The following is a 27253-nucleotide window of genomic DNA, read 5'->3' as shown; positions in this document are numbered from 1 at the left end:
CTCCTGTGGAGGAGGAATCTGGACTGAACCTCTGTGCACTTCACCTCTCAGCAGTAGGAACTGCTTGGAATTTGGAGAACTGCACCTCAGTCCCAGAAGTTTTATTTGATTTAGGGAGCTACTGGGCAGAGACAGCACCTAGAAGAAAACTCCCTTTGATTCCTGTTTGTTTCCCATAGAACTACTAAGGGCAGAATTGCCTTCCTTGGATATGCCAGTTAGAGATTCACTGAACAGTAGTCTCCAAAACTTTGATTATTTCAGTGAAAATTGAAATTCAAAAGAAGTATGACTGGGGATGCAGTTTATTTCTCCAGGCCTGGCAGAGGTTTGCCTTGATGAGGCTTCTTGTCCTCATGAGTCACCTCTGAACTGACTCCAGAGGTTGGTTCTTGCACAGACTTGGGATCCAGGCTGCTGTGCCAGTCAGTCTGGGAGTGAGCAGGGATTCTCACTAGACTTGCAATTCAGAAATAGACAGCTCTGTAGTTAAAAGAATAAATTAAATCTGCATTTTGGATCCAAAGCATGTGCATGTAGCTGGGGGCAGATCAGTGAATGAGCTCTGGGAAGGGAGAGAAGCCAGGATGCATCAGCTACCCCTAAACTGTGACCCCCCCTTCTCTCCTCTGCAGTGCTTCCTGGGTCACACCAAGACCCAAAAAAGCAGCTTGCCAGTAACTTGTGGCATTGCTGGATACACTAAACCCCTGTTTCTGGGGAAATTGAAAGCCATCTGATCTCTGGTGTTATCTGTTGTGTGACAAAAAGCTAATTGAGCAAGGAAACTGTGCTGTGTGGAGGTTACTTTCTGTTCTTTTTCCTTCCCAGTGGTACATGAACGGCAGCAAGTATTTCTCAGACCTGTGGAATGTTATGGATACCCTTGCAATCTTCTACTTCATAGCAGGGATTGTGTTCAGGTGAGTCGTGCCTTCTCTTGTGTCCATCTTACAGCTTTGCTTCCCTCCTTTAAGGTGGGTTTTTACTACAACCTGCAATGAAATTTTGGTGAGCAGTGTGTTCATGGAATTCCCTTTATGAAGGCCCCAAATACTGCACCATAAAAAAAAAAAAAAAAGTCAGGGGATCTTTAGGATTTTCTGTGGCTCCTGTTACTATTTAGTATGACCACCTGGGCCTTGTGTTATATTTAAGAGGACTGTGATTGTCCCTACAGCAGCCTAACAATGCCATTATCTCCCAAAGCTGTTCTACACGGTGGGGTCAGTTAAAAACCATGACAAAGAAATTATGGAAACACGTTTTCCAAAGCAATTGTTCAGTCAGCTGTAACTTAGTCCTTGTTGCCTCAGGGCAGTGGAGCAGCCACTGTGGTGGCTTCACAGGGCTGTGGGAGTAGCTCCAGGTACAAATTTCCTTGCTGCTAATAGCTTTAAGGGTAAGAGCAAAAATGAGCAGGGCTGATGCATGTCAGGAAGGAAGGGTGTAAACAGAGTGTGCCTTAACCATCTCTGTCACCTGTCATTAGATGGGGGAGGCCATGGGGCCCTGCATAGCTGTGCTCTGCTTTCCAATTACTCACCTTCCACTCTCCATTTCAATGTTTCTGTGTGGTTTTACCTGATTTCTGCATGATTCACCCAAGGCTTCTCTTTGTTTTCTTCTGCTGTCTCCATCAGGCTTCACTCTGATGAAAGCTCTTGGTATTCCGGGAGAGTAATTTTCTGTTTGGACTACATAGTTTTTACGCTGAGGCTCATCCACATTTTCACAGTTAGCAGGAATCTAGGACCCAAAATTATTATGCTGCAGAGGATGGTAAGATTCTGGCAGCTATTCAAGAGAGTCTAAATAAATGATGTGACACTTTTTTTCCCCCTTCCCTCTTAAGAGCAAAATCACCACGTTCTGATGATGGCAGCAAGTTAAATCTGCTAAAGAAGATGAATTAAGATTTAAATGGGATCTAATTAAGAGCAGGGCATTTTTCTGTGTCAAGAGAGAGAATAAGGATCAGGCTGAAGAACGTTTCAGTGGTATTTCTGTTGCTCCCATGAGTATTCCCCAATAAGACAGCGATGATAGAGGGTACATGGGGAGGATTTTGGTTCTCCACTGCATCCATCACATGAGTACCTGAGGAAGATGGTGGTGAGGATCCTCTCACACAGTGCTAGAAATTCATGAGACGCCATTGGCCAGAGTGTCTGTGCTGTAAATGCTGGTTGGAAGCCATCCAGAGTGGCATTTCCAGAAGCTTTCATCTCACAGGGATGAGGTGAGCCACAGTCCTTTTTACCTGGTTCTGGCTTTTGTGGAGCCTGTCTTAATGCCAGGGAGATATCCTGTATCCCAAAACATGCCTTGCTTTTATGGTTGCATAAATATTTTTGAAGTTCTCTTAATGGGAGTGGTCAGTTATTACCATGTGTGTTGGTGAAACACAAAAGGAGGAGCAAAAAGCCATCCATGTGTGGCCTGCAACAAACCTGCAGTGGGGCACTGATTGATGCCTGTTGTCCCTTTTCAGATGATAGATGTCTTCTTCTTCCTCTTCCTCTTTGCTGTGTGGATGGTGGCCTTTGGTGTGGCCAGGCAAGGCATCCTGAGGAAGAACGAGCACCGCTGGGAGTGGATCTTCCGCTCGGTCATCTACGAGCCGTACCTGGCCATGTTTGGCCAGTACCCTGATGATATTGATGGTATTTACCTTCTGGGGGGGGTCTCTCATGGCTGGGTCAAAGGTTCTGTCCCCCTAGAGGTCATCCAACCCTGTGCTGACCCCTTGCCTCCAAGTCTAAAGGGGAGCAGGGATGGAGGGATGAGGGCAGGAGCTGGGGCTGGGCTCTTGGTTTGGAAAGCCAGGTGTCTGCTAAGGAAGGCAGGAGCCTCCCCTGAAATGGAAAATGTAAACCCTCCCCCCTTTTCTGAATTGCTACAAATTTTAAATTAAGGGGCTCTCAGGCAAAAAATATGGGAGCAGGGAATAACAGTTCTTTAATAGGGAAGAAAAAAAAAAGATAAACAATGCAGTAAATTAAACACTGACAGAGTCAGAACACTTCCTGCCACCCTGTGGGTCAGCAGTCCCATTGGAATTGTGGCTGCAGCCTTCCTGGAGTGTCAGGGGTGGTTCTGTTGGAGCAGGGATCCTTTAGAAGGGTATAGTCTTCCTCTGAAGGTCCAGTGGAAGAGGTAACTGCTGTTCCTCTGGGAAACCCAGCAGAGAAAAGCCCCGCTGGTGTCCCAGAATCTCCAGACTATATCCATGTAGGAATGCTTGGCTCTCCCCTCTGGGCAGAGCATCTCCCAGTGGGATGCTGTAGTTCTTATCAGCCATGCAGTGACATTCAATAGCTGTTATCAGCAGATGTTCTCTCCAGACAACTGCCATACAGATGGCAAACAGAACACAATTTGCTTGGCAAGCCAGGACAGCCCAGCAGACCAGGAGCTCACTGTTTGCTCTCCCCTCTCTCTCTGAGGTACCACCTACAACTTTGACCACTGCACCTTTTCTGGGAACGAGTCCAAGCCGCTGTGCGTGGAGCTGGATGCCAACAACCAGCCCCGCTTCCCTGAGTGGATCACCATTCCCCTGGTGTGCATTTACATGCTCTCCACCAACATCCTCCTGGTCAACCTGCTCGTGGCCATGTTCGGGTGCGTACCCCAGGAGCCTTCCCGGCCATCCCCGCACTGGCATTTCCCTGGGAAAGGGAGTGCACTGCTGGAAAACAGCAGGAGGCCACCCCTTGCCTCTGCATCTGTCACTGCAGCCTGGGGGAGCTGGTGCAGTGTCCTGGGGAGGGATTGCTGCCTGTCCTTGGCCTCCATCTCTGAGCATCCTCTGCACTGTGGGTGTGGTGGGAACCCCCGTGGGTCACACAGGGGGTGATGCTGGGTCAGGGCCTTGCCAAGTGTGAGCTGCTGCCCCAGTGACCTTGCCAGAGTGAGTAAATGAGTTGTTCTCACTCTTCAGGACACTGTGGTTTTATTAACCTGAACTTGCTGCTGTGGTTGATGCTTTGCTGGGTTCATACAGTGCTTTGTGCCATGGGTTTGATCCATATCTGGAGTGTCCTTAATACCTCTACTAAAAAGCTCAGGAGCTTTTAAATTTCTTGTTAGTGTTCTAGTTTTAGATTTGGGTTCTTTTGGGTTTTTTTCCCTAAGAAGGGAGTTATCTGCTCACTTAATAAGACACAAATATCTTGTGAAGAAGCATCCTGTTCTCTTGTGTCTAGGCTAGAAGAAGATTGCTTAGAGCTGAGGTAGTGAAAGTACATGAAGCATTTTCTTCCCATTCAGATTTTTTCCATCTTATTTGTAACACCAAGGGGTTTTTTCCTACTGTCTTAGTTCCACCCATTTGCAAATTACTGACGAAGGAGAACAAACTAAATAACCTCCTTGTCAATAAAAATTATCACCTCCAGAATGACTGGGGCCCCTAACATTGGAAGGACATGGAGCTGCTGGAAGGAGTCCAGAGGAGATTTTCCAAGGGCTGGAGCCAGGCTGGGAGAGCTGAGGGTGCTCACCTGGAGAGGAGAAGGCTCCAGAAAGATCTCAGAGCCCCTTCCAGGGCCTAAAGGGGCTCCAGGAGAGCTGGAGAGGGATTGGGGACAAGGCATGGAGGGGCAGGACACAGGGAATGGCTCCCACTGCCACAGGGCAGGGATGGATGGGTTATTGGGAATTGTTCCCTGGGAGGGTGGGCAGGCCCTGGCACTGCCCAGAGCAGCTGTGGCTGCCCCTGGCAGTGTCCAAGGCCAGGTTGGATGGGGCTTGGAGCAACCTGGGATGGTGGAAGTGTCCCTGCCCATGGCAGGGATGGATTGGGATGAGCTTTATGGTCACTCCCAAGCCAAACCTCTCTGGGATTCTGTGACTATAAAACCATGCCCTGGTACAGTAGAGGAATGCTCTGTTCTTGCCTCTGCTGCAGCTCTTTGGTGAATAACTCATGCTGGGTGTGTTCTCTCTCTCCCATCAGCTACACAGTTGGATCAGTGCAGGAGAATAATGACCAGGTGTGGAAGTTCCAGCGTTTTTTCCTGGTGCAGGAATACTGCAGTCGCCTGACCATCCCCTTCCCCTTTGTCATCTTTGCCTACATATACATGGTGCTGAGGAAATGCTTCAAGTGCTGCTGGAACAAGGAAAGCAAAGAGCCATCCATTTGTTGTGAGTTGGATTTTTCCCTGTTGCCCAAGGAACCTTGGATTTTGCCCTTGTTGTCCAATGCAGCAGGTGCATTGCAGCTCCTCCATGGCATCCTGTGCTGATTCCAGGCATTTTGTGCTGTGCTGGGAAATTTCCCAGGGCCATGTAGACCTCTGTCATGCAAATCCACTGTGCTGCTGGAAATCTCTTCAGTAAGATTCAAGTCTTCAAGTGAGATTTATCCAGTGCTCTCTTGTCCAAGCCATTTTGATGTAGAATTGCTTTGTGTGTGTAAATCATTAAGACTTCAGATTAATCCTAACTCTTTAAGGCTGCCTGTGCTGTTTCTCAGCTTTGCAAGGTTTTTTGTAATTCATTCTGCTTGCTAGGGAGAGACTGAAAGAGAATAAACAGTTTCCATGTAGCCAAATGAGCAAACCACCTCAAAAATGTGGCAAGTCAGTTCTTGAGCTATTTCTCCTTTAATTTCTCTGTCAGAGGACACAGATAGGAATTGTTTTAACAAGCTTTCCCCCCAGCTCTCCAGCAAATGTAGTGTTTTCTCAGCTGAGAGAGCATTAGTTGAGTTAATTGACAGGCTTGTTCCCATCCATCAGCAACCTGCCTGCTGCCCTGCAGCAGAAGCTGGATTTGTTACCAGTTTAGGAGGAAGATCATGCTTTGGGCTGTAAAATTGCTTAGCACTAAATCATTTTGGCTGTCCAAATTGCTGTGTGGATTTCTTGCTGGGGAAGCTGTTGGATGGCAGAAATTCCTGCTCAAATGATGCACAGTGCATGTTGCAGCTCTGAAAGAATGGGAGAGTTAATTAGAGCCAGAAAATGATTGTGGTTTTGCTGATGATAGGAACTGAGAACTGCGTGGAGGAAGCACATTGATGTGTTGACTGTTGTAAAATCCTGCCTTCCCCATTTAACTCTTAAGGAAATGGTTGGGATTTGGGTGCTTAAATGATTGTTGGAATGTGGGAGAACAGCTGAGGGGTGTGTGAGCTCAGAGGAGCACTGGGTGGAAGAAAGGGACTTCAGCCCTGGGCTTCTTTTGTCTCAGTTAATTTTATTTTTTTTTTATTTAAACCCTTGTGTGTCCTATTGGAACAGGATAAAATGCTGAAGTATTACCCTGGAGGGCTTTGATGCCTCAAAGTGGGCTCCTCTGTATCAACTCTTGAATTTACAGCACCACCACAAAATGTTTCTTAGAGAAGACAGTTCTTCATCATTCTGGAGGGTTTCAGTTCAATGAAAAATCCTACACTGTGGTTCTTAGAAGTGTTACTCTTATTGACCCAATATGGGATAATGTAGAAACAAATGGAAAGCTCAAATCCAGATGGGAACTTGCTAGAATGTCCTGTACCTGTGTTAACCAAGACCCAAAGAACTCCAAAAAGACTTTTGGAGCTTGTAAGGTTGAGGAGGTGGGGGGTGTTTTGTGTTTGTTTGTCTGGTTTTGGGTTTTATGTTTGCTCATATTTTGTATTTTTTTAAGTGACTCTGGTTGCCAGGAGCATTCAGTGCAAGGTGTTGGTGTCACATCTGTCAGGAGAGGGCAGTGGGGCTGCGAGTGCTCAGGATGTGGGGAAGGGAATCATTAACCTCAGAATGCACACACTGACCCAGCCTTTTTGCACCTTGGCTTTGGAAAGACAAAATAAGTGTTTTTTCTTCAAATACATTTCCCAGGCTCAAGAAATGAGGACAATGAAATCCTGGCATGGGAAGCTGTCATGAAGGAAAATTACCTCGTCAAAATCAACACAAAAGCAAATGATTCATCAGAAGAGTAAGCCTGCCCATCTTTGTCTTCATTCTCTTAATTTTCTCTTGAACATTCCTAGTGAAGGCAAGTTTTCAGCAGCTCTAAAATGTTTACAAACTAATGAGTAAGTAAACAAACTCAGCATAAACATGCTTTTAATTTCTAAAGTGAAATGGTGCTTTTTTGTCTGCTGCAGAGAAGAAAATGTCTTCCCATGGTGTTTTGAGATGTCATCATGGGAAGCAGTGCCAGAGCTGAGTCTTGTTTGTAGCATTAGTTTAGGTTGGACATCAGGAAAAAATTTTTTATGGAAAGGGTTGTCCAGCCCTGGAACAGACTGCCCAGGGCAGTGGTGGCACTCCCACCTCAGGGTGGGGATTTAAAAGCTGTGTGGATGTGGCACTTGGGGACACAGTTAGTGGTGGAATTGGTTGGATTCAATCTTTTCCAACCCAGATAATTCCATGATTACACATTTATTCTATTCTATTCATTATATAATATTATATTATTATTTTATTGTATATATTGTATTATATATTCTTAGCAGAGAATGTTCAGAGAGTTCAGAATTCAGAGATTCCAGAGAATCTCAGACATTCCCACAGCAGTAATCCAGATGGAGAGGTGTACTTAGTTTGGAAGACCTCTGAGGAGGGGAAGATGGCCTTTAGAATCATGATATTTGGGATTTGGACACTTAGACTTGGATATTTCTTTGACTGCCAGCTCATAGAAACATTATATTTGGGATCTGTCTCACTGTTTTCAGAGTAATAGTACAAGAGAAAAAAGAAACAGAAAGAAAGCAAGAAAACAGAACACTGCTAGAGAGCAAAACCTGCTTTTTTAACCTGATTGCTTAACTTTGCTAACTTCTGGCAGCCTGAGTATTTCCCTTAATCAGAGAGAGTTGATAGGAATGGGCAAGAAAAACCAGACCCTTCCTATCCATGGGCATGAACATTGCTGTCCACAAATAAATGTTTAGGTTAACACTACCCAGAGACACACAGCATTGGATAAGAAGCCAAACAAATACCAAAACCATCTCCTCGGTACTGGAAGCAAAAGTGTCTTGAGAAGGAAAATGGAATAGCATCCTACTAATAATAATAATGTGCATGTTAGTTCATTCACTTGTACTAAAAATGATGCCAGTCATGTGCAGCCCTGCCTGCTTTGGAGGATAGAGCCCTGGGGGGAGGCGGGGTGGGGTAATTAGCCAAGTTTTCCTTGGTTACCAGACTGATCCCTTTGCTCCGTGTTCTCCTTCTGCTTCTAGGATGCTGCATCGATTTAGACAGCTGGATGCCAAGGTACTTCTGTCCCAGACTGCTCCGGGGAATGTGATTCTCTCTGGTGAAGCACGGGGTGTGCCATGGCAAGGAAAATGAGCCTCCCAGAGTCGTGTGCAGTCTTTGTCACTGTCACCAGGGCCCCATTTTAATTGGGCTATTTTACTGTGCTGTTTGATTCCACAGACAGGAATGTGTAGGGTGTGTAGTGATTAGGACAAGAGGGAATGGTTTTGAACACAGAGCAGGATTAGATGGGATAATGGGAAGAAATTCTTGGCTGTGAGGGTGGGCAGGCCCTGGCACAGGGTGCCCAGAGCAGCTGTGGCTGCCCCTGGATCCCTGGAAGTGCCCAAGGCCAGGTTGGATGGGGCTTGGAGCAGCCTGTGTCCTGCCCACAGCAGGGGTTGCACACAATGAGCTGTCAGGTCCCTCCCAAGCCACAAGAGCTTCATATTGTGCAGGAAAATGAAACAGAAAGACACTTGCTTAGTGCTGGAGGAGTGTTTCTCAGTATTCCTTGTGGGGTGGAATAAAATAGAAGTAATTTCCACCTTCAACTGCAACATTCAGCTGTGTAACAGGCCCATGAAACACCAATGGGAAGAAGGGGTGTCACACACTGGACATGTCCCCTTCCCAAAGGTGCCTGTCAAGTTTAGCTTCGGGTGCTGTTGGCATGGGGTAATTAAGCAATAGAAAGCTACCAATCTACCAGAGAGCACATTATGAGAATTGCCATACAAATACTCTTTTTATGACTGTGATGCTGAAAAGACCTTCACAATGGGTGTTTTCTGAGGCTTGACTGAATTATCTATTTAGCCTCTGAAGTGTGGAGCGGCTTTAGTACGAAGCACAGACTTTTGAGAAGTTCACAGGTGAAAAGAGCCACACATACTTCAGAGTACCTATTTTGGTTGCTGTCAAATAATTTAGATTACAAAATGATAGTTTGCTTCCCAAGACTGAAATGGAAGGGGTGAGCGAGTCTGTGGCTAGTGATGCTGCTCTTGAAACTCAAAGGAGATCTTCCTAACCTTAATTCTCTCCTGAAAAGAAATACACATCTCTTGCTTCCCTCTTCTGGTAACTGCTGGTTAACTCACTGAAATACAGAGGCATCAGGGATTGCTGCATTAATTGCCCTGATGAACACTGTCATTGGGAGTGTCCTCTTGAAGCACTCTTGCATTTGGTGCAATATTTGAAGAGGCAATTACTCATTACTTCCATTTCTCATTAGCACTGCTTTCCTTCAGCTAGATGGACTTCACAAAAATAACCCCCTTCTTTTTTTTAAAGCTCTCTGATTTGAAAGGCCTTCTGAAAGAGATTTCCAGTAAAATTAAATGAGTGCAGCTGAAATCCAAGAGCAGCTACTGGAGCAGGGTAAGCTCTCTTTAAATCCATTTTCTGCCTTGAAAAAGCCTACAGCATTTGTGGTGTTCTATTGGTGTGTCTTTGGAAGAAGAGCTAGTGTTAATTGTTGATATTTCTATTCATATTGTCTGATACTGGGAAAGAAAGGAGACCTGAATTCTGTTCCTCATTTGTGTTTGTCTTTCTGAAAAAATATAATTTTCCATCTGGGGTTCCCATCAATTTTTGGCACCGTTTAAAACACCTTGTTTTGCTCACTTGCCTTTAAAAAACTGTGACTAACCCAAGGTTATTTTACTTGTCTTTGTGTTGGAGGGCCTCTAGAAAATGCAGGGCTGCTGTGCTAGATCCTTTACCCTTGGTACCTTTTAACTCTGAAGAGCAGGCAACCCAAATAGAAAAGACAGAAGTGACGGCAGGAGTAAGGCTTATTTTTCCATTATCAAAGTGGGGCATTAGGCTGGATCACTGTAACCTTCCTGTGTCCTGTACAATAAGCTGCAGTGTGAGGAGCTGACCCAAAGCCTCTGGTCCAGCTGAGTGTCTGGTCATCAGCTTTGCGTCCTTTCACCTCCAGTTTTAAGGAAGAATTGGCTTGGATCCCACAGTGGGATGTGAAAGGCAGACAGAACACTGATGGATGCAGAGAACACTGTCATCTTTAGAGACGGCAGGTTAAGAAGTGTAACTGTTGAATGGGATAATCTGGAACAACTTGATCAGCCTGGACATTAGGGCCTGGCTCCTTCTTCCACAGAGTGGTTTTGTCCAGGCGAACTTAAACCTGTGCCAAACATTCTCCAGTTAGCTCACCGTTTTCCTGGGAAAACTGAATATTCACTTGACCTAAGTTCCATTTAGTCATGAATGACTTGCAACCCCCTAATAAAATCTACAAGGATCACCAGTTCCTGGGCTAGTTCTAGGAGGTGCTGGACTCCAAGCTGCCTAAAAAACAGGCTGTAGAATAGTGGAGCTCTGGAGGCCATTTAGGCCAGCACAGATCAAAGGGAGCTGCAGTGTGGCTGGAAAACAGGCTGTAATTAGATACAGTGGGGCACAAGGCTCAGTAGCTTATGACAGAGCTTGTGGAAAGGGATCTCTCATTACAGATGATAGTGCCTTCAGAAGAATCCTAGAATCCCAGAATGGTTTGGGTTGGAAGGGACCTTAAAGCTCATCCAGTTCCACCCTCTGCCATGGGCAGGGACATCCTCCCCTGGACAAGGCATCCAAGTCACCTGAGCTGATGTGGAAAGGATGAAAGCAAAGCCTTGAGGTGGGCTGGGAGCTCTACTCTCCAATTCTTTCTGTTGCTCACACAGGTACCAATTCATGAAGAATAATTGCTCGGAGCTGGCAGTAACCCCCAAGCAGATGGCAACAGAGGCACCAGACTGTCAATGTCTCAGCAGGAGTCAGCAGGATTTCCTTGCTATTTTTATTTTTGTTGATCAAACATCCCTTTCTGCTTGTTGCAAGGTTCTGGGGAAACAGGAGACGACTGCTTATCTCCTGACATGATTCCTGCATTACCCAAACTCTTCTCATCTGCCCTAATGTCCAGTGGCAGCAATTAGTCCTTGTAAGCTGCTGTTGCAAAGCACTCCTATTTCCAAGAGTTCTGCTACTGTTGCCAAAATCCCTTTGCTTTTCCATTTCACTCAAAGAGACCTGTGCATGGGTTTTCTTCAAGCACTAATTGCTTGTCTGAATTAATCCATCTCCCTTCCATTCCATCCTGTAGTATCTGGATCTTGCTTTTTCCTTGCACGGGCTGTCTGTCAGACCTGCTGGAGTCTGGAATGCTGGTGTGCCAGAATGCAATGGATTTTGGCATCATCCCCCCGAGGAAAACCTTTGGTCCAACCCTATTTCAGACTGTACAGGAACATTGTGGACTTGGTCCCACCCTACCTGAAACCTTTCAGCACTGCAGAAGTTCAGCTATTACGGCCCTGCATGGGAGAGACATTAATTCATCTAGGAAGTGATTCCAAAGGCTTTGTGGGCAATCCTTGCTTGGTTTCATTAGTGAAAATTTTTATCTTGGGAACGTTGGAACTCATTTGACTTTTCCAACGTGTGTTTGCCGATGTTTGCATCTGGAAATGGAGAAGAGATTGTTGGAGCCTTTAAACAGACCAATGCTCGATATGGTGAGGTGGCGCTTTGTGCTTTCTGTCTAAAATAGCAGCTCAATTCTGTCACATTTGTTTGGTACAACTGAGAGCACAGCCAGCTGAAGGCACTACAAATAGCATTTATTTATATGGCAAAGCATTGTATCAATCTTCCTTCCCAGGGTCTAGGAATCATGGAATCATAGACTCACCAGAGGAAAGGACCTGAAAGGATCACAGAGTCCAACCCCTGGCCCTGCACAGACAGCCCAACAATCCCACCCTGGGAGCACTGTTCAAATGTTCCTTGGGCTCTGGCAGCCTGGGGCTGTGCCCATTCCCTGGGGAGCCTGGGCAGTGCCCAGCACCCTCTGGCGACGGAACCTTTTCCTGATCTCCCACCTGAGCCTGCCCTGACGCAGCTCCAGCCATTCCCTCAGATGCTGTCCCTGTCACAGAGAGCAGAGATTGGAGCTGTCCCTCGGGAGGAAGATGCAGGCCATGCTGAGACCTCCTCCCTCTCTCTCCTCCTCCTCCTCCTCTCCAAGCTGAACAAGCCAACTGACCTCAGCTGTTCCTCATACAGCTTCCCCTCCTGTCCCCTCATCATCTTCATGCCCCTCTTTGGATACTCTTTGCTAGCTTTATATCCTTATGGTATGTTCAGAGAGGTTGCTGCTCTTCTCTCCCTGCATCTCCTGACCCAGCTGTACTGTATGCTGTGCATGACACCATCCTGGGGGATCCAGCACTAACAACAGCACTGGTATCTGTTTACATGGGGAAATACTTCCTGCTGAAAAGTACAGGAGCCAGGCTTTCACTGATTCACATGGCAGTTAGCTTGCATCATAAATTCTTGAGATAAGGTTCCTTTCTGCAAATTATTTTCCTCATATCATTTGTCTGCCTTGGATGTGAAAATTGTGCTTTTTGTTCACTCCCTTCCTATATAAAACCTGTGGAATCCTTTGAACCCTTCAGGGAAATCCCAAAGGCCTTGCCTTGGAAGAATATACAATAGAGTCTCCACCTAGGCTGAAAGAGAAGACTTCTGGACTTCTGCCATGGAGCCTTGCAACACTATGATCCACCCCTGTTCCTTCCCCCATATGTCCCAAATTCTCCTGGTTTCTCCTTTCCCTGTTTCCTCATTGGTTATGGTACCCCTGGTGGCTGGCCCTGTCTTCCCTGAAAGACAATCCTCTTTGCACTGCCCTTTGTGCTGCCCCATTTGCCCATTGACCCCTACTTAACCTGGTGCAGAGCATATGTCCAGGTCTTTGTCCCTGATCCCTTTGGCATGGTGGATGCAATAAACCTTTGCTGGAATACATCATACAAAGACCCTTCCTGTCTTTCCTCTGCTGAGCTATCTGTGCTCTGTGTGTGTGTGCATGGACTTGAAATGGCCGCTCTTGTGGCCTTGCTCCAGGCGGCTTCGGAAGGAGATGCTTCAAAGAAGGCTGCAGCATTTCTGCCACCCTGCCACGTGGAAACAAAAACCTCCTGTGTGATTGCCCGAAGCTCTGGAGATCTGTTGTTGTGTGAATGTAACTGTGAAGCCATGTTCTGTCAGGTCTGAATTCTGAAGTCTGCCCAGGTCCAGTGCTGTACCCAGGGGCGCCAGCCTGTGCCCCTCACGCTGCTCCCTTCCCAGAGGCCGCGCGGGCTCTTCTCCAGGCTCCCGTGGGCCCGAGCCGGGTGCCCATGGAGCCCCGGCCCGGCGGGGCTGCGGGCCGGCACCGCGGCTCCCCGGGCAGCAGCCGGCCCTCTGCCCCCTGCCCTCGGGAGCCCGGCGCCAGCGGCTGCTGGCCGCGCCTCAGGGCTGTGCGGCCAGGGGAGGCGGGGCTGGGCGCAGGCAGCGCCCGGCCCAGGGGCTGAGCCCGCGCCAACCCTTCCCTCCTGCCGCTCTCTGCAGCTGGCAGAGGACAGGAGCCGAGCGGCCGAGCACCTGCGCCGGGCCCTGCGCTACCTGCGGAGCCCACAGGAGCCCCTGCGAGAGGCGGCCGTCAGGTTCATGGGTGAGCCCCGAGCCCGGGCTCCCTCCCCGGCCCGGCCCGCCGCAGCTCGGCCCCAGCCTCGGCTGCTGCCCCGGCAGCGCCAGCCGGGCCCGGCGCTATGGAGCCCTGACCCCCCCAGTGCCCAGTATTTGGTGTCAGCACCTTCACGGAGGGCACGGGGCCCTCCAGGGGCTGCTGTCTGGGTGCTGCCAATAAGGGGTAGGGGGCAGAGGCAGGGCTGGCAGCCAGCCCGGGCCCTGGCGGCTGCCCAGGCCACGGTGCCATGACCGAGGCCCCCCTGACCCAGAGCTCTGGGCCCACAGAGCTGCTGCCACCATGGTGAGGGTGGCCGTGTCTCCTCCAGCAGGGCTGCGGAGTGTCGCTGCTGCCCCGGTGGCTCTGGGCCCCACAGAAACAGCACCAGAGCGGGCTCAGGAGCGAGCACAAGAACAGCAAGTCTACTTTCAGCACTTGCATTGGCTGCTCCTTTAGGGTGCTTGCACCATACTCAGAGACACAGAGCACCTTCTCTTTCTCCTCTGAGAGTTATCCCTGTCTTCTGCACTTTCCCAATGCACGGGATATTAGCTGCTGGCCTCAGACACACAAACAATGCTGCACTAAACTTTAAACTCGACTGTTTTTTTATTCCAGAAGGCAAGAAAAACATGCAGAAAAGTCCAAAGAGACAGATTGTGTCTCTGTAGAGTCTCTGTCCTGTGAAATGCAGTAGCTGTTGGTGCTTTTGTGCAGCTGCTAATTCCTGCTATGGAAAAATACATTTCAGGAAGGAGCAACATCATCTGACAGAGACCAAGTGTTGCCAGCAGTTGCTCCAGGTGCTGGCCGGCCATCAGCCCCCCCGGAAAAAAACAACCCCAGTGCACGTGGGCTTTGGCTCCCTGTGGCACAGAAGCCCCCCGGGGGCACAGGTCTCTGGGGCAGGAGACGGGCACCAGCGCTGCCAGGGCTCGGGGGGTGGCAGCTCTGCTTGGCCGGGGACTCTGCCACAGCTGCTGATGTCAGCGCTGCCCGGGCCCCAGGGCTCAGAGCAGCATTGGTGCCCGGGCCCACCCGTTCCTTGTGCGTGTCACAGCCGCGGCTTTAGGATGGCCACCGGCCGGGACGTGTCCCAAGGAGGCCGTGCCAGCTTCCCTGGAAGGCCCCGTGCCCTTCCCAGCGCGGCTGCCTCGGCAGCCCTGGGGGCTCCTTCTGCTGCCCTGAGCCCGCAGAGCAGGGCAGCGTTTGCTGATGCTCTGAGCCCTTCCTAAAGATCCTGTCGGGCTGTCTTAGACACCTGGGGCCAGGGATTCCTTCCAGCCTGGGCCACTTTGGCTGGGCTGGGGGCGGCCCCAGGGCAGGCGGCAGTGTGTGCAAGGGCCCTGGGTGACACGCTGCAGCACGGTCACCGTGCCATGGAACGGAACCCGGTGTCCAAGGCCCCTTTGTGACACGTGGGAAATAGAAGCTTGCCCGGGTGCTGGGAACACGCAGCGGGGCACAACGGGACAGAGCGGTGCCGTGAGGAGCCCCCGCACAGAGCGCACTTGTTCCCCTTCCCACCGGAGCTTTTCTGAGGCGTTGTTCCTGCAGCTGAGCTCCAGGCCAGAGCACAGGACTTGGTGACCCGTGGTCTTTGCGAGGCTTCTATTCTGCAGCTGCCCCCAAGGGCAGAGTGTGGGACTTGGTGCCCCGGAGCTTTCCCAAGGCATCTCTCCTGCAAGTAGCTCCAGGCACAGACATGGAGCAGAGACCCCCCAGAGTGCCCAAGCTGGCCTGGGTGGAGGAGGAGGAGGAGGAGGAAGAAGGCCCTGGAGCTGCCCCAGCACAAGAGACTGAAGAGGTGGTGCCATTCCATCTACCACAGCAGGGTGAGTGGCAGAGCTGGGCTGCAGGGCTGGAGCCTGCGGCCAACTTGGCCCCATGCCATGCCATGCCATGCCATGCCATGCCAAGCCATCCCTGGGGACATGCCCACGGACAGGACGGAAGAGGGGCCGGGCAGACACCCCGCAGGGGCCGTGCTCCATCCCCCTGCAGCATCCCGGGGCTCTCCCTGCCTGGGGAGCGCGGGGCTGGGCTGTGTTCTCCGGCCTCTCCCGCAGCCCCTCAGCTCTGGCTGCGCTCGCTCTTTGCCAGATGCAGCCCTGGAGCGCACACACGAGCAGGAATCCAGCCGTGGCCGCTTCCGCAGCACAGCGCAGGTACCTGCAGCCACCCCCACCTGGGCTGGGCCTGCTGTCCCTGCTCAGCCCAGCACCGTGCGTGCAGCACTCCATGCAACATCCCCGGCTTCCTGCCCTTCTCCTACAGCTGGTCTGCGACTTCATCAGGAGCATTCGGCAGGAAGAGACCAGCACCATGGGCACTGGGCTCAGAGCTTACTTGCCGCTTCCTACATGAGCGACCAGTGCCGCCCTGCTGTATTTGCTCCTGGAGGACGGTTTTTACAAGGCAAGAACAAGTAAGCAGCCTGGGGGCAGGCTTTAATCCCCCCATGAATTGCGCGGCTTCCCCAGCCACGCCTGCTGCTCCCTGGGAGCCTTTGAGGCCATGGCAGTGCGCTGGCAAGGGAAGCACTTCTCTGGGGACCCTGGGGACATTGCTCCCTCTGGCAGCTTTCCAAGGCTCCCCGTGCCTTCTCCAGGTGCCCGCCATGGTGAGGTACATTCACCGATGGCTCACGGCCAATGATTCTGCCGAGCACAGGCTGGACAAGGCCCTGCTGAATGTCACCAGAGCACACCCGGATGACGCAGTGGTGACGCTCCTGCGTGTGGCCCCGTCCTGTGACAGGTATGGGGCCCACCTGCCCAGAGGGCTCAGGCCTCCCCAGCCCATCAGCCTGTACCGCCTGGCCCAGGTGTCTGAGCAACAGAGAGTTCCAGGGCCCTCTGGCTGCTGCCTTTCCCAGCCCTGGCACGTCAGCCCCCGAGCCTGCTGCCGTGCTCCCTTGCCGCCCCTCAGGGCTCTGTCCCCACAGGGCTGGGCTGCCTGGCTGCTGCTGGCCAGGGCCAGTGGGCAGAGGCAGAGGCCGGGCCAGCCCGAGCTCAGCTCCCCCGGTGCCGTGTCTGAGACCCCCCTGAGACAGAGCTCTGACCCCGCAGAGCTGCCATCTCCATGTGGAAGACCATCATGTGCTCGTCCAGGACTGCGGAGCCAGTGCAGCTGATCCTCCTGGACGTGCTGGGGAGCTGGCCAGAGCGCAGCACGTGCACCTCCGATGGGGACATTACGGGTGTCTTTGGCCTGGCTGTGAGTTTCTGCAAGTGGCCTTTGCTGGCCCCAGGGCCGCCTCTCCAGCAGCTCTCCATCCTCCTTCCCCCACTGCATCTGCCTGCCTCAGGCGCTGGCCTGAAACCCGGCCCAGGGGCAGCTTCAGGCCCAGCAGGCCCCGTGCTCCCCCTGCCAAGGTCTCTGCGGGCCTCTCCCTGCCCTGCTCGGGCCCTGCCACACGCACACCTCGGCACTGAGCGCTGTCTCGGGGGGCTTTGTCCCTTGCAGGCAACCGTGGTGATGTGGAAGATGCTCCAGGAGCCCCCTGTCCCACGTGTAGTGAGGTCGTATTTCCCCCGCCTATTTGTGCATCTGCTCTTCCAAGTCTTCTTCAGCACAGAAGAGATGCCAGAGGAGGTCAATACCTTCTGGAAGGAATGCCTGGAAGAGCACGGCCTTGCCACCAGCCCCAACAGGTGCTCCATGCCACTCCTCCTGTCCCTGCCACGTGGCCTGCCAAGGAGCCAGTGCTGCCAGTGTGACCTGGGCTTTGCTGTGCACACAGGTTTGCAGTGCACACCCTGAAGTCCCTGCTCTGCCAAAAGCAGTACAAGGATGTGGTGGTGTCAGTGGAACGCAAGCGTGGCTGGGACACGCTGCTCTGTGCTGACACCCGCCACTACGCCGTGGGTCTGCTGGCCAGGTGAGACTCCCCTTCTCCCCATTGCCCCCGGCATTTGTGCCCCGTGCCCGGGCTGGCCCACACAGTGCCCGAGGCCCTGGGACACAGGGCCTTGTCACTGAGGGACGGCCAAGCAGACTGGAAAGGGCTGGGAGGGGACAGAGCGACAGCAGGCAACACCTCCTCAAAGGGCCCAGGTCCCCTTGCAGGATGGTGCTGAAAGACCAGCAGGCTCTGTCAGTCACTCCTTGGAGAGATTTTTGCTCCGTCTTGCTGGTCCTTTTTTGCCCCTCCTAGGGAGATGCGCCATGCTTGTCTTGATACGCTCGTGTTCCAGCATTGCGCTCCACCTCCTCTGGCTGCTCAGCACACAGGAGCCACACTGGGATCTGCCCGCCCTGGCGTTCCTTGTGGAGGTGAGCCGGGTGTGCAGCGCTGCCTGGCTGAGCTGCCTCCCAGCTCTGCGCCCTCTCGAGGCACAGCCGCCTGGGACGGTGCCCGTTTTTTTTGCTGCGCTGCTTTTTTGCTGCTGCTGCCTGGGCCCGGCCCTGCGCGGCTCCGGGCTCCTGCCGGCCGGCTCCCCCGTCACTGCAATGTGCCTTTCAGCTCCTCGAGTGCCTGGACTCCAGCCAATGTGGTGACAGTGTTGTGAAGGTCTCTTCACGGTACCTGCAGAGCGAGTGCAGGGAGAGGCGTCGCCTGGCGCTCAGGGCCCTGCTCGAGCTCATTGATGATCCCTCCATGGTGAGAAGGGGGCGCTGGCTGAAGCTGCGCTGGGAACGCGGTCACTTGGCCCTGCCTGGGCTTCGGGCGCTGGGGCAGCTGCTCCCAGCTCTCCTGCCTCCCGCTTCAGCTGCCCCAGCGCTTCGGGACAGGCCTTTGGCCTCTGGGCCCTGCGGCAGCAGGGTGGGCTTTCACAGACTTGTGTTGCGCACAGGCCGAAAGAATGTGCAGCCTGACCGAAAGCCTTGTGCCCTGCTGTGGGACAAGGACGCAGAGATAGCTGGGATGACACTCATCACACTCAGCTTTATATTCCTGCACAAGTCACAAATGCTGATGTCAACCGCCACTGCCCTGCAGCTGGCTGAGGCGCTCCTGCCACTCTTTGACCACGTAAGGCTCTGTGCCCCCAGCCACAGCCACTGGCTGCTGCCTGGAAACTGTGTGCCCTGTGCATTTCCAGCCCTGTGCCCAGGGGGGCCTGCAGGAGCCAATGCTGAGGTATTTTTTCCTTTGTTTTGGTATAGGATAATAGCCAGGTCCAGCTGCTCTCCATCAACCTCTTCCGAGACATGATGGAGTATTTGGGAAAGAGAGAGAAAAACCTTTGGAAAGCCCTGTGCAACAGAGCCTGCTTCCACTCTTCTTCCACTGCCATGATGAGAATCAGCCTGTGGCAGAGGTGAGCACTCGTGGGCTGCTGCTGTCCCCCTGGCAGGGGCTCGGCTGCCTCCTGCCCTGCGCCTGCTGGACCGCAGCCTCCCCCAGGCCTTGGCACGGGGAGGCGGGTGCCGTGTCCCGGGCTCTGGGGCCATCTCCGCGTCTCTGCTGCTCCCCAGGCTTCTCGGGAAACGCTGCTTTGCGCGGCCAAAGTTCATGAAGAGGAGGGATCTCAAAAAGCTGCTGAAGGAGCAGAAGCTGTGGAAGTTCAGCAAGTGCCTGGTAAGGAGGGCCTGCAAGCCCCAGCCTCAGCCCGGAGAAGGCCCCTGAGGGCGGCGCTCAGAGTGCGGGGCGGGCAGCGGTGCCCCTGCCCGCTGCTGCAGCCAGAGGCCGCGCGGGCTCCTCTCCAGGCTCCCGTGGGCCCGAGCCGGGTGCCCATGGAGCCCCGGCCCGGCGGGGCTGCGGGCCGGCCCCGCGGCTCCCCGGGCAGCAGCCGGCCCGCTGCCCCCTGCCCTCGGGAGCCCGGCGCCAGCGGCTGCTGGCCGCGCCTCGGGGCTGTGCGGCCAGGGGAGGCCGGGGCTGGGCGCAGGCAGCGCCCGGCCCAGGGGCTGAGCCCGCGCCAACCCTTCCCTCCCGCCGCTCTCTGCAGCTGGCAGAGGACAGGAGCCGAGCGGCCGAGCACCTGCGCCGGGCCCTGCGCTACCTGGAGAGCCCACAGGAGCCCCTGCGAGCGGCGGCCGTCAGGTTCCTGGGTGAGCCACGAGCCCGGGCTCCCTCCCCGGCCCGGCCCGCCGCAGCTCGGCCCCGGCCCCGCCTGCTGCCCCGGCAGCGCCAGCCGGGCCCGGCGCCGTGGAGCCCCGCCTGGCCCGGGCATTGCTGCTGCCGCCCTCTGGCAGCCGTGCCCTGGGGCGGCAGCGTGCGGCAAGGGCCGGGCTGAGCCCTGCCGGGCCAGCAGCCCGTGTGGCCGCAGCGCCGGCAGCGCCGCTGGCAGGGAGCTGTGCCGCTGGGCCCTGACAGGCTCTGTGTTCACAGGCACGGCCGGGCGGCACCTGAGGGGGCAGCAGCGAGAGCTGCAGCTGATCTGCGCTGGTGAGTGAGTGAGGGCAGCGGGCTGGCAGCGCGGGCTGCCGGGGGGAGAGCTGCAAGCCCTGCCCCGGCTGCGGAGGGCTCTGCTCCCGTGGGCAGAGCGCACCGAGATTTCAGGGCCCCGTGGGCCATTCCTGGCCAGCAGCTTCGGGCTGATCCCCTTGCTCCCTGCTCCCTCCTGGCCATGGCGAGAGCCGGCTGCGATGGCCCTTGCAGGGGGCTCTCCTGGGCTCCCCGCAGCTCCGGCTCTGACCGCGGCTCTGTTCCTCTCGCTTGCAGCCCTGGAAGACAAAACAAATGACATCAGCCTCGCCGTCGGAAGCCTGGCAATTCAAACCCTGTGCATCCTCAAGTCAGGAGAGGAGCTACCGTCTCGATATTCCATGCTTCGAGAACCTCGAAGATCCGCGGGCAGGGCGTGGAAGACACGGCCTCGTCTGTCACGGCTCGGCTGCCTGCCCTGCCGCAGCTCTGTGGAGAGCTGATGCCAGAAGCTCTTTTTGCTGGGGCCACCTGAGTCAGGAGGAATTTTCTTTTACTTCAAGAATGTTCTTTTCATTTTTTTGTTTTCTTTTACCATGTAAATATAGACTGTGTTATATACACACACTCCCAGGATCTTTCTTTTGCTGCCCAGGGTCCGCAGGGCATAGGGGAAGAGGGGAAAGAGGGTGCTTGTGCTCAGCCAGCTGCCCAGGCGTGCAGTGCCGCAGGGAAAATGGCCAGAAGGGGGGCCTTTGGTGGTGGTTGTGCTGAAGCCTTTGTGCTGCCGGCAGAGCGGCTGGGCAGGGCCCGGAGCTGCGGGGATCCCTGCCAGAGCGGTGCCTGGAGATGGGCACAAGGCCCGTGCCAGGCAGGAAGCGCCATCCGTGTGCTCCTGCCCGTGTGCTGCTGGCTGCCTTGCTGAGGGCTCCCAGGTGCCTCGGGCTGGGGCTGCCATGGAGCTGCTGTGGGGCTGCGGCGCTGCTGCCGGGCAGCTTGGCCGGGCTGGGGCAGCCCCTGAGGGGCTGGGGCGCTGGGGAGCCCTGAGCAATGGGCTGGCAGAGGCCACAAGCAGCCCCCCGGCAGCCGCCTTGTTCCTGGCATCCGGCTGCTCTGGCGCTTCCCCAGAGCGTCTCCCAGGCCTGTGGCAGAAGCCCTCGAGGCCGGGCCTCAGCAGGAGGGTGGGGGCATCCCTGAGGTGCCCAGGCTGGGCTGGCTGGGGACAGGGAGGGCAAAGCTCCCTGCTGGGGCATGGGATGAGGGAGTGGGAAGGCAGAGAACCTGAGATTTTACCCCCAGATGTTCTGTCTTTGCCCTAACATTTACCTCAGGTTTTGTCACAAAATGTCACTATGTGCCCTTTAGAAATTACTCAGACTTTTCCTCAAAAGTAGTTTAATCTCCTGGAGATCACCTCAAATCTTCCTGCGCAAATATCCACTACATGTACTCGACAGATCACCTGCGATTTCACAATTCTCACAGTCCAGTGATTACCTCAACTTGAAAGCCCAAATGTTCATTCTGTGCCCTACAGGTGACACCAGGTAATTCCAGCATTGCTGTGCTAGGAAGTTCTCTCCCTGTAAGCTGCTGCAGCTTTACCCCTGGCACAGTGAAACACTCCCTGGTGCTGAGCCAGCACTGCCCCACGCTCCTCGGTGTGTATGAGCGCAGGGCAGCCCCAGGGCAGCTCCCGCAGGGCTTCTGGAAGGCCGCCCGGCGCCCGGCCCCGCGGGGCGGCCCCAGCGGGTTGGAGTTGCCGCCCGCGGCTGAGGGGAGCGGCGGGGCGGGGCCGCCCGCGCCTGGGCGGGAAACGCCTCCTTGCGGCGGGGAGCGGGCGGCGGCGGCGCAGCGGGGCCCGGCCCGGCCCTGCCGTGTCCCTCAGGGCGAGCCCACGTCCCCTCAGCGGCCCTGGCGTCCCTTCAGCCGGCGGCATGTGCGCTCAGCCACACGCGGCGTGCCCGTGTCCCCCTCCAGTGACGCTCACGTTCCCTCAGTGACACCGCTGTACCCTGATGGACACGACAGACACCCGCCTCCCCTCAGGGACTCTCACTGGCCTCAGGGGCATGCAGGGCATCTGCACACCATTCAGAGACCGTCATGACACCTCAGCGACACACGGGGCATCTGCCTTCCCTTCAGTGGCCATGGGGGCCAGGGGCCAGCAGCAGGCAGAAAGCCATCAGGGCTGGGGAAAAGGCTCTGCTCTGCTTACAGCGTGGGCTGAGGGCCAGGAGAGCTCCATTTACCTCTTGCGTTGGAGACAGGGCCTTTCACCCTCCTTATAGGGCTGCCCCTCTCTGCAGGCAGCCAAAGGAGCACGATGGCAAAAGGCCAAGGAAAGCAAAGCAAAGAGCCAGCCCTGCACACAGGGAGGTAGCCCAGTGCAAAGCCAGCGTGGCACCCTGTGAAATACAAAGTTGTGTTTCGTGTCAGGTACAAACAGGCGACGTGTGTATTTGTGAGTGCGAAATGTGTGGACACCAACAGTGGGACAGCTGTGAATTCTAATAATAACTGAGGAAAATAAAGCATGGAAAAAGGCCTTTGAAATTAACCCTAGTTGATTTAGGAGCATTGGAATTAAAGCGTTAAAGATGTTGCTTTTTGCTTATAGTTAATCCATAAAGACCTCTGCAACAATAACCTTTTGAAGTATAATTTTAGAATATTACTTGTATCCTTGAAACTATAGCTTTGGAATATATATATAAAGGAAATATGCTTATCTCACGCCCTATTGAAGCAGAGAAAAACAGCTTGAGAAAGGAACATGAACATCAACTCCAGGGTTTACAGTTTCGACCAAGGGAAGCTGGACATCACTGTTATTAGATTTATAGTCTCTGCAATTAGAAAGGTGGACCCACATCTGGGGAGCTGGACTCCACCAGATGAGATTCGTCTTCCTTCTGTCGGAAACTGGACCACCACCATCTGGGGATACTCCTTTAAAAACACATCCTGAGAAAAACTAAATCACAATAGTGTATAGAATTGTGATGTAATAATTTGGAATAAATATTGCTGATGAATAAAAAATTAGAAATAGAAACTGCTGAAAAAAACTGATGCGTACCCCTATAAATACCTGTAATCCTCAATTATTGGTGTGCAGTTGGAGGGAAACTTCCCCCACTGTACCAAGCGCTGTATTATTCATACTTTACCATATTAAATAATAAATTGCTGCTTGAATATTGGCCTAGTCAAGCTACTTATTCATAACAACCCTAAAGGTGCCCACCACACTCCCATGTGTCCCTGCCCTGGGAATGCCAGGAATGCCCTTTGTCCAGAGGGCCTTTCTGTGGCCCCTCTGGGCTCAAAGCTGCTGCTCTTCTGGCTCAATGGGGCCTAAAGCCACAGAGCTCGGCCTCCGCCACAGCAACAGGGACAAGACTGGGCAGGCAGGCAGTGGAGCTCAATGCCTAAGGCTGAAGGGCCAGGGGCTCCAGTCTGGAGCACAGGGAGGGCACGTGCCCAGCTCCACAACTCCTGGCCTAACAGCCCTTAAAGGCCGGGACCAGGGTTCCACGCCTGATTCCAGGGGATCCCGCTAACTGCCCACTGAGGAAGTGCCAGAGCAGCCGGGTGCCAGGATCAAGGGGGCTGCTGGGGGGCTGCTTGTGGCCTCTGACAGCCCATTGCACCACAACACCATCAGCTGCTGAGTTTCCCTGGACGATTTGATTGTACAGAGGCACTGTCATGTTTCAATGTGATCTTCTGTCAGTTCTTCTGGGAAAAACACTAGCCCAGTCTGTGATGTTCAACGCCCCAGGTGCTGCCTGTCTGTGTGTGTCATAGCTGATGCAAGGCAAATATTTCCTCCAGACCCAAAGAGCCTCAGCGCTACATCTCTGTTTGATTTTTTACTTAATGTTTTCCAGAGCCTGTTAATAATTTTCAAGGTTTTCTCCCTATCCCTAGGGCACATTCTCCAGAAGTTGTGTTGTTCCATCCTTTTGCATTTAGTGAAAGCTACCTGCAGTTACCAACAGATCAAAGCCCTGGGAAAACCTGACCTCCTGGGTGAAGCCAGGCAAAACATTTCTCTCCCAGATCTGAAGCCATTAAGTGCCAAGGGCTGTCCCCAGTGTCATACCCTGTCCCCTGTAAGTGTGCTGATGCCATTTAAGAGGGATTGCCAAAGAAACCAACTTTTAACATTTTTGTAATTTCTGCATTAGCATTCAAATCCTTGACCAGACGAATCCCATATCAACATTTCTGGGATTCTTAAATACCAAAGCTGTCATTTTCACCCTGGATTTCAGAGTCTCTGAACAGTCACACAAGGGTTTAGTTTTCAACACAACAGAAAAAGTCCCTGGTGTTGAGCTGTACCTTTATATGGGCATATACTCCTAATGATTACTTTAGGCAGGAGCAGCAAACCCAAGAATGAGCCAAAGAGGCGATTCCTGCCTTCTCATGTCCTGCACAGCACTAACTGGGAATTGAAGAATGGATTCAGGAGCCTCACGGTGCACAGGAAGTCCCAAAGACTTTGGGATGCTGAAATGGACCAATCTGCTGCTTGTGCCTGGGCTGCACAGGGCTGAGCTCCATCTGGATGGTCTAACAAAGGCTGAATGGACATACAATGGCCCACTGGAGACTCCTATTCCAAGTCCTGTGAGCTACACTATTCAGCTGTAACCATCTGAATTTTTCATGTTAGCTTGAAATACAGGAGAGGAAAAGGTAACCATGGGAAAGTGTTCTTCCAGTTCTAATGACAGCTGTGCCTGCACAGCACCTGTGTCCATAGCAGGGTGGTGGGAACGGGATGATCTTTATGATACTTTGCAACGCAAAGTGTTCTGGCATTCTGTGATTCCCCAAGCTGAGAAGAAAACTTGAATTCTCCTTGTGTTGTCAACTGCTGAGCAAACATAACAGCATCAAAGGACGCATGGGACTCTAATGTGTCCTTCCATTGCCACCATTTCAACTGCACAATCCCTACTGCCACTGCAGACCTTGGAATTGGTGGAAGTTCCCGGTCCAAGCATTAGACAGTCCAAAGAGAGCAAAACAAGCACTGAAAGAGTCAGAGGAGCTCTTTCTTGCTAAAGGAAACCACATATTTGAACTGAAAGATCCTATATTTAGTTTAGAGGCTCTTGCCAGCACCTTCCAGGTCTCTCTGCTGTGCACACAGAGCTTTTCATGCCCGCTCCCAACAGGCTTTGGAACCCAGAGCACAACCTGGCTGGCTCTGCCAGCAGCACAGCCCAAGCACAGGCGGAGGAAGAAGCAGCAGGGGCTGTTTTGCGGCCATGCCCAAGAGAGACTGGAAGGGTGCCCTCCCTCTGCTCTGCCTTGGTTGGCTTTCTGACTGGGGCTGAGCCTGGGGCTGCCATTCCTCCCGTGTGGGGAGCAGAAGCACAGCCGGGATCCCGGCACTGCCTGACAGCGCTGCGGGCACCGGCACGGCCCCTGTCCCACTCTGGGGCACCGTGCTGCTGCTTCATTTGCCCTTAGGCACACCCAGAGCTCCCTGCTAAGCCCGCATGCTCTCTGCTTCTGCCCTCTTCCTCATGCTGTGCAGGGATGGAGCACTGCTGTGCTTTCAGGAAGCTATTCTTGAAAGCTTCCAGCATTCCAAGCTCCTTTGCCCTCCATGGATGCTTGCCATGGAATCCCTCTCAGCTGGGTTCAGAGCATACTCAGGTTGGCTCTCCCAAAATCCAGGGGCTCCGAGGTGCTCAGCAAGATGTGGAACTGCACAGTGCTGTGGAACTGCACCTTCAGCACAGGCACCTTTCCAGCCTGAGCTGCCCTCGTTCCTCTGGGCCTGTGCACAAAACACGGCGTGGCAGAGAACGGCAGCAGGGCCTGTGTGTCCCAGGGCCCCGGATTTGCTTCAGCTCCTCAGAGATGCAGGCAAAGGGAACATGCCGAACTGTTTATTAATATAAAGCAAAGCAAAGGGATGAGCTGGGAGGGAAAAAAGGGGACGGGCAGGGTCTGAGGGCTGGAGGGAAAGAGCTGTCCACAGGGAGGGAGAGTGGAGGGAAAAAGAAAGGCTGCGCAGAGGCTGAGGGCTGGAGGGAGGGAGCTATCTATAGGGGGCTGGAGAAAGGGAGCTATCTATAGGGGGCTGGAGGGAGGGAGCTATATCTATAGGGGGCTGGAAGGAGGGAGCTATCTATAGGGGGCTGGAGGGAGGGAGCTATATCTATAGGGGGCTGGAGGGAGGGAGCTATCTATAGGGGGCTGGAGAAAGGGAGCTATCTATAGGCAGGGAGAGGGCTGAAGCAATGCAAGTTTCCTGCAGGCTCAGGTGTGCCAATCATCAGCTGGTACTGGAGCTCCAGCTGGTCTCTTCTGGTCTCAAGGCAGTCTCATCTTCCACGGCATTTAGAGATCTTAAACAAAGACTGGTTCTTCTGAGCCAGTTCTGCAGCTTTTTCACTGAATATCTGTTGAACAACTATGTTTGTCTGCGAAGGGCTGTCATCTCTCCTCAGGGCCTGAAGGGCTGGAAGAGAGAGGAACAGAGCCACGGTAAGAGCCTGGATCTGTGGGAATCCTGGGAGACCTTCCTGCCAGGGCCATCCCACCCAGCTCTTGCCACGGCCACAAGAGAGGGGTGTCAACTGAATCTGCTGGCCACGAATCCGCTCCCCTGCGTCCCTGAAACCTCTGTGCGCTCTGCCCACGCCACCCTTCATCCACACAAGGAGCGAAGCCTGCCGCAGCTGGGAAAGGGATTGCAGCTTCGTGGCCAGGCATTGCAGCTCTCGCTGCCAGCCCCCGCTGTCAGCCCGCTGCCCTCACTCACCCTCACAGATGACCTGGAGCTCTCCTGGCTGCCCCCTCAGGAGCACCCCGGCGATGCCTGTGAGCACAGAGCCTGTCAGGGCCCCAGCGGCACAGCTCCCTGCCAGCGGCGCTGCCGGCGCTGTGGCCACACGGGCTGCTGGCCCGGCAGGGCTCAGCCCGGCCCTTGCCGCACGCTGCCGCCCCAGGGCACGGCTGCCAGAAGGCGGCAGCAGCAATGCCCAGGCCAGGCGGGGCTCCACGGCGCCGGGCCCGGCTGGCGCTGCCGGGGCAGCAGGCGGGGCTGGGGCCGAGCTGCGGCGGGCCGGGCCGGGGAGGGAGCCCGGGCTCGTGGCTCACCCATGAACCTGACGGCCGCCTCTCGCAGGGGCTCCTGTGGGC

The 27253-nt window shown here is 53.8% G+C and overlaps 1 protein-coding gene across 1 annotated transcript in view; it reads left to right on the top strand.

Annotated features, from left to right (window-relative positions):
* The window catches only part of TRPM8 (transient receptor potential cation channel subfamily M member 8), a 44191-nt gene extending 23617 nt beyond the window's left edge, over window positions 1-20574 (top strand). Inside the window, exons 17-37 of the mRNA XM_030951919.1 lie at window positions 832-923; window positions 1644-1782; window positions 2495-2666; window positions 3450-3627; window positions 4964-5154; window positions 6840-6939; window positions 8201-8234; window positions 13641-13743; window positions 15862-15926; window positions 16370-16518; window positions 16830-16977; window positions 17227-17414; window positions 17504-17641; window positions 17958-18036; window positions 18227-18364; window positions 18704-18736; window positions 18871-19025; window positions 19183-19285; window positions 19653-19755; window positions 20036-20092; window positions 20369-20574. Coding sequence (XP_030807779.1) covers window positions 832-923; window positions 1644-1782; window positions 2495-2666; window positions 3450-3627; window positions 4964-5154; window positions 6840-6939; window positions 8201-8234; window positions 13641-13743; window positions 15862-15926; window positions 16370-16518; window positions 16830-16977; window positions 17227-17414; window positions 17504-17641; window positions 17958-18036; window positions 18227-18364; window positions 18704-18736; window positions 18871-19025; window positions 19183-19285; window positions 19653-19755; window positions 20036-20092; window positions 20369-20574 — 2571 coding nt within the window. The remainder of the gene's footprint in view (window positions 1-831; window positions 924-1643; window positions 1783-2494; window positions 2667-3449; window positions 3628-4963; window positions 5155-6839; window positions 6940-8200; window positions 8235-13640; window positions 13744-15861; window positions 15927-16369; window positions 16519-16829; window positions 16978-17226; window positions 17415-17503; window positions 17642-17957; window positions 18037-18226; window positions 18365-18703; window positions 18737-18870; window positions 19026-19182; window positions 19286-19652; window positions 19756-20035; window positions 20093-20368) is intronic.
* Window positions 20575-27253: the final 6679 nt, after the last annotated feature.

This window comes from Camarhynchus parvulus, chromosome 7 (genome assembly GCF_901933205.1).
Source record: "Camarhynchus parvulus chromosome 7, STF_HiC, whole genome shotgun sequence".
NCBI lineage: Eukaryota > Metazoa > Chordata > Aves > Passeriformes > Thraupidae > Camarhynchus > Camarhynchus parvulus.
This window is presented reverse-complemented; position numbering and strand designations above follow the sequence as displayed.